We start from the raw sequence: 17,955 nt of genomic DNA on the forward strand, positions 1-17,955 counted from the left end.
ATTTAAGTATGGCGTTCTTCCCATGTGGGGCATTGGCATCTGGCCAGGGAAAGGGTCCTGAAGGGAAAGGCGGAAACTTAGGTTTGTACAATACCATTGATTTGTGAATCTCTGAAAATAATTGTTGCCTAATTTCATATATGGATATTGGAGTGTGCCACAGTTTGCCACTCTCCAATTTGCTTATGCTTTCCCCATGTTATCGGGTAAGGAAGTGTACAGTACTGGAAACGGCCCTTTGGCCCATTGAATCTGCACCAGTGGGGGGGAAAAAAACCTAACTACTGTAATCCATTTTCCTAACACTTGGCCCTTAGCCTTGTATGCCTTGGCATTCTGAGGGTTTCTGCCTCTACCACCATTATAGTCAGTGAGTTCCAAATTCCCACCTGTTTCTGGGTATAACTCTTCCTTACCCCACCTAAATTTGTGTCCCCAGTCATTGATTCCCCTCCCACCAAGAGGAAAAGCTCTTGTCTGTCCACCCACCCTGCGCACAATATTCCAGCTGCTATACCCATATACCTCCTTAAGCACTTTATCTAATTGTCGTGATACCTTAAGGGACTGGAGTACATACACACCAAAGTCCCTCTGATCTTTGATGCTTCCCAGGGTCCTACCGCTCATTGTGTACTCCCTTGCCTTGTCAGTCCTGCCCAGTTGGGGAAGATTGATAGGAAACAGTTGTTTTCCTTCGTTGAAGGGTTGGTAACAAGGGGCATAATTTTAAGGTGAAGGGTTTTGAGGAAATTAATTTTAACCCAGAGGATGGTGGGAATGTGAAATGCACTGCCTTTTCTAAAAATAAATGTCGATGAGCACTTGAAATGACATAACCTTCAACGCTATGGACCAGGTGCTGGACAAGTATCAGAAGCTGATGGATTTTTTTGTGTCGGCGCTGGTTTCATGGGCCAAGGGCCTCCTCTGGATGTATGGTCTGGATCTCTGGGACATGGTCTCAGGATAAGACGATTGTCCAATTTGGACTGTAATGAGAAATGTTGTCTCTGAGGGTTGTGAAGCTTTGGATTTTTCTATCACAGGGTGTTGTAGGCACTCATGCTTTGACTATGATTTGGAGGAGCTGTAGTCCAACAGGTTTATTTGGAAGCACTAACTGCGCTCTGAAAGCTAGTGCTTCCAAATAAATCTGTTGGACTACAATTTGGTGTTGTGATTTTATGCTTTGACTAGATTTTGAGTTAAGAATGGGTAGATTTCTGGACCCAAGTTAATCAGAGATGATGGGGCTTGGTCGGAAAAATGGTGGCGATATCAAATCAGTTGTAAATTTGTTGAATGGTTGATCAGAGTCGAGGGACCATACACCTATTCATGATCCTACTTTATGTTCTTAAGATATTTAAAATAGTATTTATTAAACTCTGTGGAATACAAATAGAAAATGTAGAAAGCTGGTTTTTAATAATATATGCATTGTGCAGGCATTGCTTGTAATTTCCAGTTTTCACCATTTAAACTGGTTTACAGATCCTCATTTCAGCAGATGATGAGATGGATGAATCTGAAGGTGACGAGGACCTGAGGAGACTGATGAATTTAAAGCCTGTTAAAAAGAAGCTGCGATTTGGGGGCCTCCCCGTATGACACAGGATGGTGCTCTGTCTTTCAGAGTTAACGGAACATGTGAAATCTTTTCCTACTCCAAACTTCAGTATGAAAATGGGCTACATAAAATGTTGGAGTGGCACAAAGATCTGGAAGATGAACAAAAAGATGAGATTGCAGTGATTGTGAATTTTATGGTCTCAACTCTCCTCTTTGCACTGATATCGAACATTCCCTAATCAAAGTTGTCCATTGTTTGCAAATGCAAAATGTACAGGACTGTTGGATGCTGCAAAACATTTTTCTTTTAGCACCAGTCAGGCTTTTGTTACCTTGTTTTAAGTTATTAAATCTGTCAGTCAGTCTGTTTTTAGGTTTTATACAATGCCCAAGAACTGTGAATCCTCAACTTTCAAAGGTCATAACCAAGCAGCTGTAATTGTGACACAGCATAGTCACAGGTTGGAGATCTGATCGGTATGAAAAATCTCAGCAATTACTAAATTGAAAATACTGTAACAGCTGAAAAATCCACACTGAGAAAGGGCAAGGCAGCTGTTGGCCTGTTCCATTCTTTTATGACTTGTCCAGGCTGTTTCCTCTGGCCCTGTCTCCCTGTTCTCCATCATTTCTAGTCAAATCATGATAAACATGCTTTATTTATTATAAATTTACCTGTGGGACAAAACGAATGCTACTTTGCAGCATGGTTTCTTAATGGGCTATGATTCTCAACAGCAACAAAGTATTCAATTTCAAAACTAGGTCATCTCTTTTGAGACTTTACAAAGCTCACTAACAGAGCATTGGAGGTATATGTTGCCTGTCTGTTCTGATCAAAAACATTCAAGCGTTTAAAACTATTTCATAATGATGTTTCTAACCCATACTTGCTCTGACAGGCAAATATTAATTAATTAATTGATGGCATTAATGTTTATTGAGGTTTCATTTTAATGTATTTTTACTGTACCTTTCAAAACATTTTGGCAACTGTAACATTATAAATAGTTAAAAAGCACACAACATCAGGTTATAGTCTAGCAGGTTTATTTGGAAGCACTAGCTTTCGGAGTGCTGCTCCTTCATCAGGCTACGAAAGCTAGTGCTTCCAGATAGACCTGTTGGTCTATAACCTGGTTTTGTTATTTTTAACTTTGTCCAACACTGGCACCTCCACATCATTATAAATAGTGGCATGATTTGTGTGTAAACTAAACATAAATCATGGCTGCTGTGAATCTTTCGAATTTTAACTTGAGGCATATCGTTAGAGCACTGCGTGCATTACTCTATCTTCACCCAGTTTTGAACCTGCCCTGGGAGTAATTGATGGAGGCAGCGGAAAGGGAGCTTTACTCTGTATCTAACCCCATGCTGTACCTGACTTGGGAGTATTTGATGGGAGACAGTGTAAAGAGACCTCCCACCTAAATGTAACATTAATCTGTTTATAAATTTAAAGATCAACTTCTCGTTTCTGTAAAAATTAGCAGGGATAAATGTACCATTGTTTTTACATCAATAATTTAAAAAGGAATCCTGTCAGAATCAATAACTGTGAATAAAGGCAAAATGCCTCGAATGCTGGAAATTTGTGATAAATGCAATGCTGACAATACTCAGTATGTCTGGCAACATCTGTGGCAAGAGAAAGAGTTAAAGTTTTGAGTCTAGCTTTTTGAGTTGGTTCTGAAGAATTCATTCCAGACTTGAACATTTACTCTATTTCTGTCTCTTCGGATGCTGCCAGACATCTGAGTTTCCCCTACATTTTCTGTGTTTGAATAACCCTGAAGTTCATTATTGAAAATCGTATTTTGTTCTAAAATGGGCCCAATTACTAGCTTGAAATCTATCATGCTTCAAATGCTGAAACTAGTTTTAATCACTTAAAATGAAAAAAAACCTTAACACATTTACCTTCAAAGATTTCAAAGTCAGTATAAATTTGCAGATTGAATGCTAAGAATTTTTTTTTTGGAGTGAAATAAACTGTTTGGAACAAAATTTACTCCTAAAGCAATGCATAAGACAGGGACTGCTAGCATGGAAGTTCAGTGCTATTAAAATATGATTTTAAAAGAATTTCAATAGAAGCATTTCAGTTTTTTTCTGATTCTAGTCTTGGAGAAATGCAGCTGGTATGAGAACTCAGATGAGTGCGACTGATCTGTTTGGTAATTTTTAGTTGAACAGTCCCAATTATGATTTTTTTTTTCCTCTCTGTTCAGCCTTTATAAAGTTGGCTTAAGGAGCTGAAAATCATTCTCTATTCCGCAATCACTAAATATGATTGCAGGCTAATTCTTACTCATGAATTTGCTGGATTCACTAGCATAAAGCTGATGCTGATATTTATTAAATTAAACAACACATTTAACCTAATGCATTTATTAGGGATTCAGTTTACATCAATCTATTGCAGGTGTTTTCTCGAATGCTTAATTTAATCATTTGGAAAACTAGACATTTGATACACTAATTTTTAGATGCTTAATCATTGTTCATTCACATAAAATGTTTATATGAAATTTGTAGCATATTTGCTTACATTTATAGTGACATTAATGCAACTAATTTAACTGAGATTTTAGCTTGCAGTAATGTTTTTTCTCATTTGAATGTAAGTCACTGCTTCAGATAAAGTGCCTCATGTTCTGAAAAAATAATGTTGCAATCAGAACTCTTTTTAAAATGAATTTAAGGCATAAAACACTTTTTTATTATCGGACAAAATGCAAAACTGGAGACTGTCTACATGTGAGTCATTTATTGTAAGTGTGAGCTCTGATTATTTAAAGCTGTATTTAACTCTCAGACTACAGTCTAAAATATTAAGTGAAACTTGTTCTAAAACATACAGGTAAGAGGCATGGGAAAATAGTTGATGATGTAGTGTTTTTGTTCTGGAAGCTGGAAAATAGCTTCCAGGGCAAAAACACTACATCAAGTATTTTACAATGTCTTATGTCCTGGATATTGGAATAAAGCTGGCGTAGCAACAGTGTCTCATATCCGGGACACTGAGATAGAGCTGGTATTGTTGTCAGGAAGTATGACTGGGGTCTCTTGATTTGAGGATGCGATCTAATCAGGGTCACAGATTTCTGCAATGTTTCATTTGACTGAACAGGCAGATTATGGATCTGCAAATCTTTGTGTTCATGAGGCAGAATGTCATACAAAGTATGGAATCTGGAATGCAAGGTTTGCTGTCTTCTCTGCAGCTCCTGGGACTCATTATTAGGATTGCTGGGATTCAAAGTCTGATGCAGCTTGATACACAAGCTATTGTCAGCTTGAATGATTGATAGCAAGCTCCTCTTGGTCACTGATGTCAATACTGCCACGGTTCAAGAATGTTCAGAGAGTTTTTGAAGCTTTTTCTTGATCCCTGCCGTAACAGGCTGACCATGTTCCAAAACTAAACTAGTCCAACCTGCTTGCGCTAGGTGCATATCCCTCCAAAGCTTTCCTTTTCATGAACTTATCCAAACGTCTTTTAAATGTTGTAACTTTATCTGCATCCACCACCTTCTCTAGCAGTTCATTCCACACACAAACCATTCTCTCTGTTAAGAATAAGTTCCCCTTCATGTCTTTTTAAGTTCCTCTCTTCTCCTTAAAAAAAATATACCCCCCCTAGTTTTGAACTCCCCCATCCTATGGAAAAGACCCTTGTCCATTGCCTCATCTGATCAGATGAGTCGAGAGAAAACAGGACCTGGTAGGGAAGATGTTTTTCAACTTATGGACAATGTCCATTACTCAATGGATACTTTTGCAAGAACGTGCCTGAGTAGTTGTGGACTTGGCTTCAAAAAGAACATGCAGTTTTGTGTGATGGTCCTACCATTGAATCTGGAGAATATGACCAAGGCATTGCTCTGGAATTTCTTTAAGTCTGTAAAAATATTTCCTGAATGAATCTGAGAGAAAAGTGAAAGTACATCTGGTCACATTAATTGGGAATAGAATCAGATGCTCCTGTACTGAGGCACTGTCAATACCAGGGAACATCCCTCAATTATATACACAGATTGGATGGATAGCCCAGAAGACTGAATGTTTCGATCAGGCCTGATTGATTCTGATGTGTTCATTCCTTTCATCATTGTTTCTTTTCAAAGATCAGATTGTGAAGAAATGTAACATTAAAACATTTGAGGCCCATTCTCAGCCAAATGGGTACTTATTATTGACCACTGATTGTAGTGGTGTATTTAATTAATGAAATAACATTTTTCTTCTGATCCCTAAATTATGTTTCATTTTCACAACAAGTAAAAATATCATAAATATGCTTTCTCATAAAATATCCTCAAGTTTAAGCTGAAATTAATTTTGTAACATGAGATGCTTAAAAAAGGCCATTCTAATTATTTAATTTATTTGCAGTGAAACTAAGTTCAGGTGTTTTAATAATGTTTTGGTAACTATCAATGTATTAAAATCAATCTTTACTTCTGTCACTCCTTTGTAGTGTAGTTTAAATGTTACAACAATTCTTGCATCAACCAACTCAGCGAAAGGTATGTGTAGATTCACAATGCTGCTTTCGGGCCGGGTCAAGTTCACCATGTTGCAATGTGTACAGCAATGAGTATATGATGTATATACTTTATATATCACTTTATATTAAAGTTTTGGAAACTTCAAAACTTGCATTCATGATGCCTGTTTTTTAAAAATGCTCTATATTATTGTACAGGAAATGCTGAAATTTGTAGAATAGCAACAGTATCTGCCTGTAAATTTCACAGACCGTGATCCATCAGATAGGTGGTCACCTCACTTTAAGCATGGTTTTGAATCCAGACCAAATTTTTCTTCTGTTCATTTTAAGACATGACGTGTTTGTGTGATTTCAATCCAGTTTGGAATGAATGAAGTTGCATTAGAATCGTCCTCAATTAACAAGTAAGCAACACAAAAATTAACAATCAGACTCCAACAAAAGCAGAAGGTGCTATAGGAAAGGTGGCAATGAGCTGTCTTAATGATTTGATGCAGAGGCTGCCTTAATCTGTATCTAACCCCATCCTTGGAGTGTTTGATGGGTACAATATACAGGTAGCTTTATTTTGTCTCTAACCCTATTATGTACCTGTCCTCAGTTTTGGAAGGCAATCATCCTGTATTTTGCAATATTTTACTTACACCTAATAATGAATGAGACTGAATTTCCTCCAGCTAAACACTAGGGGAACAAACCTGTTTTATTTAGATTAGATTACTTACAGTGTGGAAACAGGCCCTTCGGCCCAACAAGTCCACACCGCCCCGTCGAAGCGTAACCCACCCATACCCCTACATCTACATCTACCCCTTACCTAACACTACGGGCAATTTAGCATGACCAATTCACCTGACCTGCACATCTTTGGACTGTGGGAGGAAACCAGAGCACCCGGAGGAAACCCACGCAGACACGGGGAGAACGTGCAAACTCCACACAGTCGCCTGAGACGGGACTTGAACCCGGATCTCTGGCGCTGTGAGGCAGCAGTGCTAACCACTGTGCCACCGTGCCGCCCATTTGTTATGATGTGATGGTAAGGAAAGTGTCCTGTCACTTCCCTGCTTCTATATTTTGTTTAGGGATGCTACCACTGCACCACAGTCACCCTTGCCTTATATTTTATGCTTCTACATACAGCATAGAATTGCGTTCTTTGGCCCACCATGTCTATGCCAGTCAACAAACACCAAGCTACACTAATCCTGTTTACTTGCACTTGGTCCATAGCTTACTATGTCCTTGGCATTTTAACTACTCATCCAGATGTTTCTTAAATGTTGCAAGAGTACCTGCCTCCACCACACTGTACATACAATCCATGTGTCTAGCATCTTTGAGGAGAATAAAAAAAAATTCTCAGGACTACTCTAAATCACTTGCTCCTCACCTTCTCCCCGTGTCCACAGAAGTAAGGCTCACTGGTTTATAATTACCAGGGTTGTCTCTACTCCCGTTCGTGAACAAGGGGATAACATTCTGGTACTTTTCCTGTAAACAATGACGACATAAAGATCAAAGCCAAAGGCTCTGCAATCTCCACCCTGGCTTCCCAGAGAATACGAGGATAAATCCCATCCAGCCCAGGGGATTTAGCAATTCTGGAAAGTGTGAAAATAGATAACACCTCCTTATGAACCTTAATCCCGTCTAGTCTAATAGATTCGGGATCAGTTCCTGCGGATTGGAGGGTGGCTAATGTTGTACCACTTTTTAAGAAAGGTGGGAGAGAGAAAACAGGAAATTATAGACCAGTTAGTCTGACCTCAGTGGTGGGAAAGATGCTGGAGTCTATTATAAAGGATGAAATTACGACATATCTGGATAGTAACAGGTTAGGTCAGAGTCAGCATGGATTTATGAAGGGGAAATCATGCTTGACTAATCTTCTGGAATTTTTTGAGGATGTAACTCTGAAGATGAATGAGAAAGATCCAGTAGATGTAGTGTACCTGGACTTTCAGAAAGCTTTTGAAAAAGGCCCACATGGGAGGTTAGCAAAATTAGGGCACAATGTTTTTGGGGGCAAAGTACTAACTTGGAATGAAAGTTGGTTGGCTGATAGGAAACAAAGAATAGTGATAAACTGCTCCATTTTGGAATGGCAGCCAGTGACCACTGGGACCGCAGCTTTTTACAATATATGTTAATGATATAGAAGATGGTTTTAGTAATAACATGAGCAAATTTGCTGATGATACTAAGCTGGGTGGCAGGGTGAAATGTGAGGAGGATGTTAGGAGATTGTAGGGTGACCTGGACAGGTTAGGTGAGTGGTCAGATGCAGTTTAATGTGGATAAATGTATGGTTATCCACTTTGGTGGCAAGAACAGGAAGGCAGATTACTACCTAAATGGAATCAATTTGGGCAGTACAAAGAGATGAATAAGTATATTTTTGAAATTAAAAAAAAAGAGATCTGGGTGTTCTTGTACACCAGTCAATGAAGGTAAGCATGCAGGTACAGCAGGTAGTGAAGAAGTCTAATAGCATGCTGGCCTTCATAGCAAGAGGGATTGAGTATAGAAGCAAAGAGGTTCTTCTGCAGCTGTACAGGGCCCTGGTGAGACCACATCTGGAATACTGTGTGCAGTTCTGATCTCCAAATTTGAGGAAAGACGTTCTGGCTATTGAGGGAGTGCATCGTAGGTTCACGAGGTCAATTCCTGGAATTGAGGGACTACATTATGCTGAAAGACTGGAGTGACTGGGCTTGTATATCCTTGACTTTAGAAGGCTGAGAGGGGATCTGATTGAAACATATAAGACTATTAAAGGATTGTACACTCTGGAGGCAGGAAACATGTTTCCGCTGGTGGGTGAGTGCTGAACTAGAGGACACAGCTTAAAAATACAGGGTAGACCATTTAGGACAGAGATGAGGAGAAACTTCTTCAACCAGAGAGTGGTGGCTCTGTGGAATGCTCTGCCCCAGAGGGCAGTGGGGGCCCAGTCTCTGGATTCATTTAAGAAAGATTTGGTAGAGCTCTGAAGGATAGTGGAATCAAGGGTTATGGATCTGTTCACCGAGCTGGGAATTTGTCTTGCAAACGTTTCATCCCCTGTCTAGGTGACATCCTCATCTTTATGCCGCAACCCAAAGGACTAGCCACACTACCATACATCAGGAGCATTTCTGAACTGACAGCCAGACTACTGCGAACACTAGGACTCATAACAGCACACAAACCAACAGTCACGCTCAGACAACAACTCACCAGAACGAAGGACCCGATACTCAACATGAGCAAAACTGATGTAGCGTACAAAATCCCATGCAAGGACTGCACAAAACACTACATAGGACAAACAGGAAGACAGTTAACGATCTGTATACAAGAACACCAACTAGCCACGAAACGACACGACCAGCTATCCTTAGTAGCCACACACACAGACGACAAGCAACATGAATTTGACTGGGACAACACTACCATTAAAGGGCAAGCCAAACAGAGAACAGCCAGGGAATTCCTAGAGACATGGCACTCATCCACAGACTCTATCAACAAACACATCGACCTGGACCCAATATACCGGCCACTACAGCGGACAGCTCGAACAGACAACCGGAAGCGGCGGAGACAGGCCACTATAAATGTCGGAGGAAACAGCACAGAAGCGCTTCACAGGTGGCTCCCAAGCACTGAGGATGTTACCTAGACAGGGGATGAAACATTTGCAAGACAAATCCCAGCTCGGCGAACAGAACCACAACAACCAGCACCCGAGCTACAAATCTTCTCCCAAACTTTGAAGCGTTATGGAGATAAGGCAGGAACAGGAAACCGATTAAGGATGATCAGCCATGATCATATTGAATGGTGATGCAGGCTCAAAGGGCAGAATGGCCTACTCCTGCTCCTATTGTCTATAATAGCCTGTATCTCAGTATTCTCCTCGGCAACATTGTCTTTTTCCTGTGTGAATAACTTGAAAAATATTAATTTAGTGCCTCTCCTATCTCTTTGGACTCCAAGCACAGCTTCCCACTACTCCTTGACTGACCTAAACTTACTCCAGTCATTCTTTTATCCTTGGCATATCTATAGAAAGCTTTAGGGTTTTCCTTGATCGTACCTGCCAACAACATCTCATGACCCTTCTTGGCTCTTCTTAGCTATCTCTTTAGGTCATTCCTGGCTAACCTGTAACTCAAGTGCTCTGACTGAGCCTAACATCTCATCCTAACATAAGCTACCTTCTTCCTCTTGACAAGAGATTCAACTTTTTTAGTCAACCACCGTTCCCTCACCCAATCACTTCCTCCCTGCCTGATGTGATTTGGAGATGCCGGTGTTGGACAAGGGTGTACAAAGTTAAAAATCACACAACACCAGGTTATAGTCCAACAGGTTTAATTGGAAGCACACTAGCTTTCGGAGCGAAGTTCCTTCACCAGGTGATATCACCTGATGAAGGAGTGTCGCTCCGAAAGCTAGTATACTTCCAATTAAACCTGTTGGACTATAACCTGGTGTTGTGATTTTTAACTCCCTGCCTGACAGGTACATACTTATCAAGGCCACTCAGTAGCGGTTCCTTGAACAAGCTCCACATTTCAGTAGTGCCCATCCCTGCAGTTTCCTTCCCCATCCTACGCATCCTAAATCATGCCTGACCACATCATAGTTTCCCTTTCCCCAGCTATAACTCTTGCCCTTTGTTGTATACCTATCCCTTTCCATTGCTAAAGTAAACATAACCGAATTGTGGTCGCTATCACCAGTGCTCACCTACCTCCGAATCTAACACCTGGCCAGGTTCATTACCCAGTACCAAATCCAATGTGGCCTCACCTCTTGTTGACCTATTTACATACTGTGTCAGGAAACCCACCTGTTCACAACTCAAACTATAGTGTTTCCAGTCAATATTTGGAAAATTAAAGTCCCCAATAACAACTCCCTATTACGCTCGCTCCTATCCAGAATCATCTTTGCAATCCTTTTCCTCTATATCTCTGGAACTTTGGAGGCCTGTAGAAAACTCCCCAACAGGGTGACCTCTCCTTTCCTGTTTCTAACCTCAGCACATATACCTCAGTAGACAAGTCCTCATCAAACAAGTCCTTTCTGCCACCATAATACTGTCCTTGACTAACAATGCTGCATATCTCCCTCTTTTACCACTTTCTCTGATATTACTGAAATATCTAAACCCTGGAATCTGTAACAGCCATTCCTGCTCTATCCTTGTCTCTGAAATGGCCACAACATTGACATCTTGGGTACCAATTCATGCCGCAAGTTCACCCACCTCGTTCCAGATGCTCCTGACCTTGAAGTAGACACACTTCAAACCACCTTTCTGCCTGCCGATACACTCCTGCAACCTTTATGGTAAAAATATTCCAGAATATAGAGAATAACAGATAGAACATAGAACAATACAGCACAGAACAGGCCCTTCGACCCACGATGTTGTGCCGAACATTTTTCCTAGCTTAAGCACCCATCCATGTACCTATCCAATTGCCGCTTAAAGCTTGCCAATGATTCTGACTCTACCACTCCCACGGGCAGCGCATTCCATGCCCCCACCACTCTCTGGGTAAAGAACCTACCCCTGACATCCCCCCATACCTTCCACCCTTCACCTTAAATTTATGTCCCCTTGTAACACTCTGTTGTACCCGGGGAAAAGGTTTCTGACTGTCTATCTATTCCTCTGATCATCTCATAAACCTCTATCAAGTCACCCCTCATCCTTTGCCGTTCCAATGAGAAAAGGCCTAGCACTCTCAACCTATCCTCGTACGACCTATTTTCCATTCCAGGCAACAACCTGGTAAATCTTCTCTGCACCCTCTCCAAACCTTCCACATCTTTCCTAAAGTGAGGCGACCAGAACTGCACACAGTACTCCAAATGTGGCCTAACCAAGGTCCTGTACAGCTGCAACATCACCTCACGACTCTTGAATTCAATCCCTCTGCTAATGAACGCTAATACACCATAGGCCTTCTTACAAGCTCTATCCACCTGAGTGGCAACTTTCAAAGATCTATGAACATAGACCCCAAGATCCCTCTGCTCCTCCACCTTACTAAGAACCCTACCGTTAACCCTGTATTCCGCATTCTTATTTGTCCTTCCAAAATGGACAACCTCACACTTGACAGGGTTGAACTCCATCTGCCACTCCTCAGCACAGCTCTGCATCATATCTAAGTCCCTTTGCAGCCGACAACAGCCCTCCTCACTATCCACAACTCCACCAATCTTCGTATCATCTGCAAATTTACTGACCCACCCTTCAACTCCCTCTTCCAAGTCATTAATAAAAATTACAAACAGCAGAGGACCCAGAACTGATCCGTGCGGAACTCCACTTGTAACTGGGCTCTAGGCTGAATATTTACCATCTACCACCACTCTCTGACTTTGACCGGTTAGCCAGTTTTCTATCCAACTGGCCAAACCTCCCGTTATCCCATGCCTCCTGACTTTCCGCATAAGCCTACCATGGGGAACCTTATCAAATGCCGTACTAAAATCCATGTACACTACATCCACTGCTCTACCCTCATCCACATGCTTGGTCACCTCCTCAAAGAATTCAATAAGACTTGTAAGGCAAGACCTACCCCTCACAACTCCGTGCTGGCTGTCCCTAATCAAGCAATGTCTTTCCAGATATTCATAAAACCTATCCCTCAGTACCCTTTCCACTACTTTGCCTACCACCGAAGTAAGACAAACTGGCCTGTAATTCCCGGGGTTATCCCTATTCCCTTTTTTGAACAGGGGAACAACATTCGCCACTCTCCAGTCCCCTGGTACCACCCCCGTTGACAGTGAAGACGAGAAGATCATTGCCAATGGTTCTGCAATTTCCTCTCTTGCTTCCCACATAATCCTAAGATATATCCCGTCAGGCCCAGGGGACTTGTCTATCCTCAAGTTGTTCAAAATGTCCAACACATCTTCCTTCCTAACAAGTATCTCTTCTAGCTTACCAGTCCGTTTCACACTCTCCTCTTCAACAATTCGGTCCCTCTCGTTTGTAAATACTGAAGAAAAGTACTCGTTCAAGACCTCTCCTATCTCTTCGAACTCAATACACAGTCTCCCACTACTGTCCTTGATCGGACCTACCCTTGTTCTCATCATTGTCATATTTTTCACATATGCATAAAATGCCTTGGGGTTATCCTTGATCCTATCCACCAAAGATTTTTTATGCCCTCTCTTAGCTCTCCTGATCCCTTTCTTCAGCTCCCTTCAGGTTATCCTGTATCCCTCCAATGCTCTGTCTGAACCTTGTTTCCTCAACCTTATGTAAGCCTCCTTCTTCCTCCTTATAAGACATTCAACCTCCCTCGTCAACCAAGGTTCCCTCACACGACCATCTCTTTCCTGCCTGACAGGTACATACATGTCAAGGACACGTCGTATCTGTTCCTTGAAAAAGTTCCACATTTCCACGACATCCTTCCCTGACAGCCTATGCTCCCAACATATGCTCCTCAGATCCTGTCTTACAGCATCGTATTTACCCTTCCCCCAATTGTAAAACCTACCCTGTTGTACGCACCTATCTCTCTCCATAACCAAGGTGAAAGTCACAGAATTGTGGTCACCATCACCAAAATGTTCACCCACTAACAAGCCCATCACTTGTCCCAGTTTGTTACCAAGTACCAAATCCAATATGGCCTCCCCTCTGGTCGGACAATCTACATCCTGAGTTAGAAAAGCTTCCTGGACACACTGCACAAACACCGCCCCATCCAATCTACTTGATCTAAAGAGCTTCCAGTCAAGACTTGGGAAGTTGAAATCACCCATGACTACTACCCTGTGGCTTCTGTACCTTTCCAAAATCTGTTTCCCAATCGGTTTCTCCACATCTCTGCTGCTATTGGGGGGCCTATAGTAAACACCCAACAAGGTGACTGCTACTTTCCTATTTCTGACTTCAGCCCATACTACCTCCAAAGGCAGATCCCCCTCGAACTGCCTTTCTGCAGCTGTTATACCATTTCTAATTAGCAACGCCACCCCCCACCCTCCTTTTTTACCACCCTCCTTAATCTTACTGAAACATCTGTAACCAGGAATCTCCAACAACCATTCCTGTCCCTCTTCTATCCACGTTTCCATGATGGCCACAACATCGTAGTCCCAGGTACCGATCCACGCCTTAAGTTCACCCACTTATTTCTGATATTCCTTGCGTTGAAGTATACACACTTGAACCCACCTCTGTGTCCGCAAGTATTCTCTGTCAGTGCTACCTTCTCCACAGCCTCCCTACATTCTTGGACATCCTGACACACAGCTAACCTACTTGCTGGACTGCAAGTCCAGATCCCATCCCCCTGCCAAATTAGTTTAAATCCCCCCGAAGAGTGCTAGCAAACCTACATCCCAGGATATTGGTGCCCTTCTGGTTCAGGTGCAACCCGTCCTGCTTGTACAGGTCCCACCTTCCCCAGAATGCAGTCCAATTGTCCAAATACCTGGAGCCCTCCCTCCTACACCATCCTTGCAGCCACGTGTTCAACTGCACTCTCTCCCTTTTCCTTGCCTCACTGTCACGTGGCACCGGCAACAACCCAGAGATGACGACTCTGTCTGTCCTAGCTTTTAGCTTCCAGCCTAACTCCCTGAGCTCCTGAATGACCTCCCCACCCCTCTTCCTACCTATGTCGTTGGTGCCAATGGCTGCACACCCTCCCCCTTAAGGATTCTGAAGACACAGTCCGAGACGTCTTGGACCCTGGCACCCGGGAGGCAACAAACCATTCGAGAGTCTCGCCCATGTCCACAGAACCGCCTGTCCGTCCCTCTAACTATAGCGTCTCCTATAACTAGTGCTCTCCTCCTCTCCCCCTTTCCCTTCTGAGCCTCAGAGCCGGACCTCGTGCCAGAGACCGGTCACTGCAGCTTACCCCTGCTAGGCCTTCCCCCCCAACAGTATCCAAAGCGGTATACGTATTGTTGAGGGGAACGACCACAGGGGATCCCTGCACTGCCTGCTTCCTTCCCTTTCCACCTCTAACTGTTACCCAGCTACCTCTGTTCTCTGGCGTAACTATGTCCCTGTAGCTTCTATCTATCACCCTCTCAGCCTCTCGAATAATCCTCAGCTCATCCAACTCCAGGTCCAGTTCCCTAACGCGTTCTGTGAGGAGCAGGAGCTGACTGCATTTCCTGCAGATGAAGTCAGCAGGAGCATCGGTGGTCACCCCTACCTCAAACATCCTGCAGGAGGAACATTCTACTGCCTGCGCTGCCATTACTCTACACTTAGTCTCCAAAACAAGAACACTGAGTAGCTTACCTGTGGACTTTAAAGTTAGGTTAGAGGAGGAGGATGGGAGGGAGGCTATTTGTAGGGCCTGGGGTCTAGAACACACCCACTCCAATATCAATCACTTACCTTCCCGACCAGCTCTGCGCTTCAACTTCACTTCCGCCCAGGTTGCACCGCTCTCTGCTGTGAAAAGAGATTGAAGACAAAGTTGTCAATCATGGGCAAAATCAGAAGATTGTTTTTGTAATCTTCCCAAACAGAGGACAACAAAGAGAGAAATAAGGAAGGAGAGGATCAAATAAGAAGGTAGGCTAGGCAATAAGAAACAAACGAGAGGCAAAAGTAGATATTTGGCCACTCCAAATTGATGCAGGAAGGCTAGTGCTGCGAGATAAGGAAATAGCTGAAGAACTTAATAAGTACTTTTCACAGTGGAAGACGTGAGTAATATCCCAACAATTAAGGAGAGTCTGAGGCAGAGTTGAGTGTGGCAGCCATTACAAAAGAGAAAGTGCTAGAAAACATAAAAGGTCTAAACACTGATAAATCTCCTGGCCGTGATGGGCTACATCCTAGAGTTCTGAGGGAGGTGGCTGAGGAAATAGTGGAGGCATTGATTGTGATCTTTCAAAAGTCACTGGGTCAGGGAAAGTCCCAGATGATTGGAAAATAGTTTTTGTAACTCCCTTGTTCAAAAAAGGATCAAGACAAAAGATGGAAAATCATAGGCTGATTAGCCTAATCTCAGTTATAGAGTCATAGAGATGTACATCATGGAAACAGACCCTTTGGTCCAACCCATCCATGCCAACCAGATATCCTAACCCAATCTAGTCCCACCTGCCAGCACCCAGCCCATTTCCCTCCAAACCCTTCCTATTGGCTGACTGACAGAAGGCAGAGAGTTGGGATAACAGGTTCCTTTTTGGAATGGCAGCCTGTGAACAGTTGCAGCCCCAGCATAAGTGTCCCGCAGGGTTCAGTGCTGGGGCTGCAACTGTTCACTTTATCTATTAATGATCTGGATGAAGGGATTGGAGACATTCTGGTGAAGTTCACCAATGATACAAAGTTAGGTGGACAGGCAGTTGGTACTGAAGAGGTGGGGAGGATGCAGAAAGATTTAGGCAGTTTAGGAGAGTGGTCCAGGAAATGGCTGATGAAATTCAATGTGAGCAAATGCAAGGTTTTGCACTTTGGAAAAAAGAATACAAGCATCGACTATTTTCTAAATGGTGAGAAAATTTGAAGGGGACTAATATACTGGCAGGGAAATTTGCTAGAACTGCTTGGGAGGATTTAAACTAGTAAGTGGGGGCGGGGGGGGGGGGGGGGGGGGTAGGTGGTGGGGTGCAGGGGGGACCCAGGGAGATAGTGAGGAAAGAGATCGATCTGAGACGGGTACAGCTGAGAACAGAAGTGAGTCAAACAGTCAGGGCAGGCAAGGACAAGGTAGGACTCATAAACTGCATTTATTTCAATGTAAGGGGCCTAACAGGGAAGGCAGATGAACTCAGGGCATGGTTAGGAACATGGGACTGGGATATCATAGCAATTACAGAAACATGGCTCAGGGATGGGCAGGACTGGCAGCTGAATGTTCCAGGGTACATATGCTACAGGAAGGATAGAAAGGGAGGCAAAAGTGGAGGGGAAGTGGCATTTTTGATCAGGGATAGCATTACAGCTGTGCTAAGGGAGCATATTCCCAGAAATACATCCAGGGAAGTTATTTGGGTGGAACTGAGAAATAAGAAAGAGATGATCACCTTATTGGAATTGTATTATAGACCCCCCAATAGTCAGATGGAAATTGAGAAACAAACTTGTAAGGAGATCTCAGCTATCTTTAAGAATAATCGGGTAGTTATGTAGGGGATTTTAACTTTCCAAACATTGACTGGGACTACCATAGTGTTAAAGGCTTAGATGGAGAGGAACTTCTTAAGCATGTACAAGACAATTTTCTGATTCAGTATGTGGATGTACCTACTAGAGAAGGTGCAAAACTTGACATACTCTTTGGAAATAAGGCAGGGCAGGTGACTGAGGTGTCGGTGGGGGAGCACTTTGGGGCCAGCGACCATAATTCTATTAGTTTTAAAATAGTGATGGAAAAGGATAGACCAGATCTAAAAGTTGAAGTTCTAAATTGGAGAAAGGCCAATTTTGACGGTATTAGGCAAGAACGTTCAAAAGCTGATTGGGGGCAGATGTTCACAGGTAAAGGGACAGCTGGAAAATGGGAAGTCTTCAGAAATGAAATAACAAGAATCCAGAGAAAGTATATTCCTGTCAGGGTGAAAGGAAAGACTGCTAGGTATAGGGAATGCTGGATGACTAAAGAAATTGAGGGTTTGGTTAAGAAAAAGGAAGCATATGTCAGGTATAGACAGGATAGATCGAGTGAATCCTAAGAAGAGGATTAAGAAAGTAGGAGTATACTTCAGAGGGAAATCAGGAGGGCAAAACGGGGACATGAGATAGCTTTGGCAAATAGAATTAAGGAGAATCCAATGGGGTTTTACAAATATATTCAGGACAAAAGGGTAACTAGGGAGAGAATAGGGCCCCTCAAAGATCAGCAAGGCGG

The 17,955-nt window shown here is 42.7% G+C and overlaps 1 protein-coding gene across 4 annotated transcripts in view; it reads left to right on the forward strand.

Moving 5' to 3' along the window:
* The window catches only part of stimate (STIM activating enhance), a 116,228-nt gene extending 109,989 nt beyond the window's left edge, over positions 1-6,239 (forward strand). For all 4 annotated transcript variants that reach the window (XM_072581699.1, XM_072581701.1, XM_072581702.1 and 1 more), the window contains one exon: positions 1,498-6,239. In XM_072581699.1, the coding sequence (XP_072437800.1) occupies positions 1,498-1,614 (117 nt within the window). In that variant the 3' untranslated portion in view covers positions 1,615-6,239. The remainder of the gene's footprint in view (positions 1-1,497) is intronic.
* The last annotated feature ends 11,716 nt before the right edge of the window (positions 6,240-17,955 follow it).

The sequence above is a fragment of the Chiloscyllium punctatum genome, chromosome 12 (genome assembly GCF_047496795.1).
Source record: "Chiloscyllium punctatum isolate Juve2018m chromosome 12, sChiPun1.3, whole genome shotgun sequence".
Taxonomy (NCBI): Eukaryota; Metazoa; Chordata; class Chondrichthyes; order Orectolobiformes; family Hemiscylliidae; genus Chiloscyllium; species Chiloscyllium punctatum.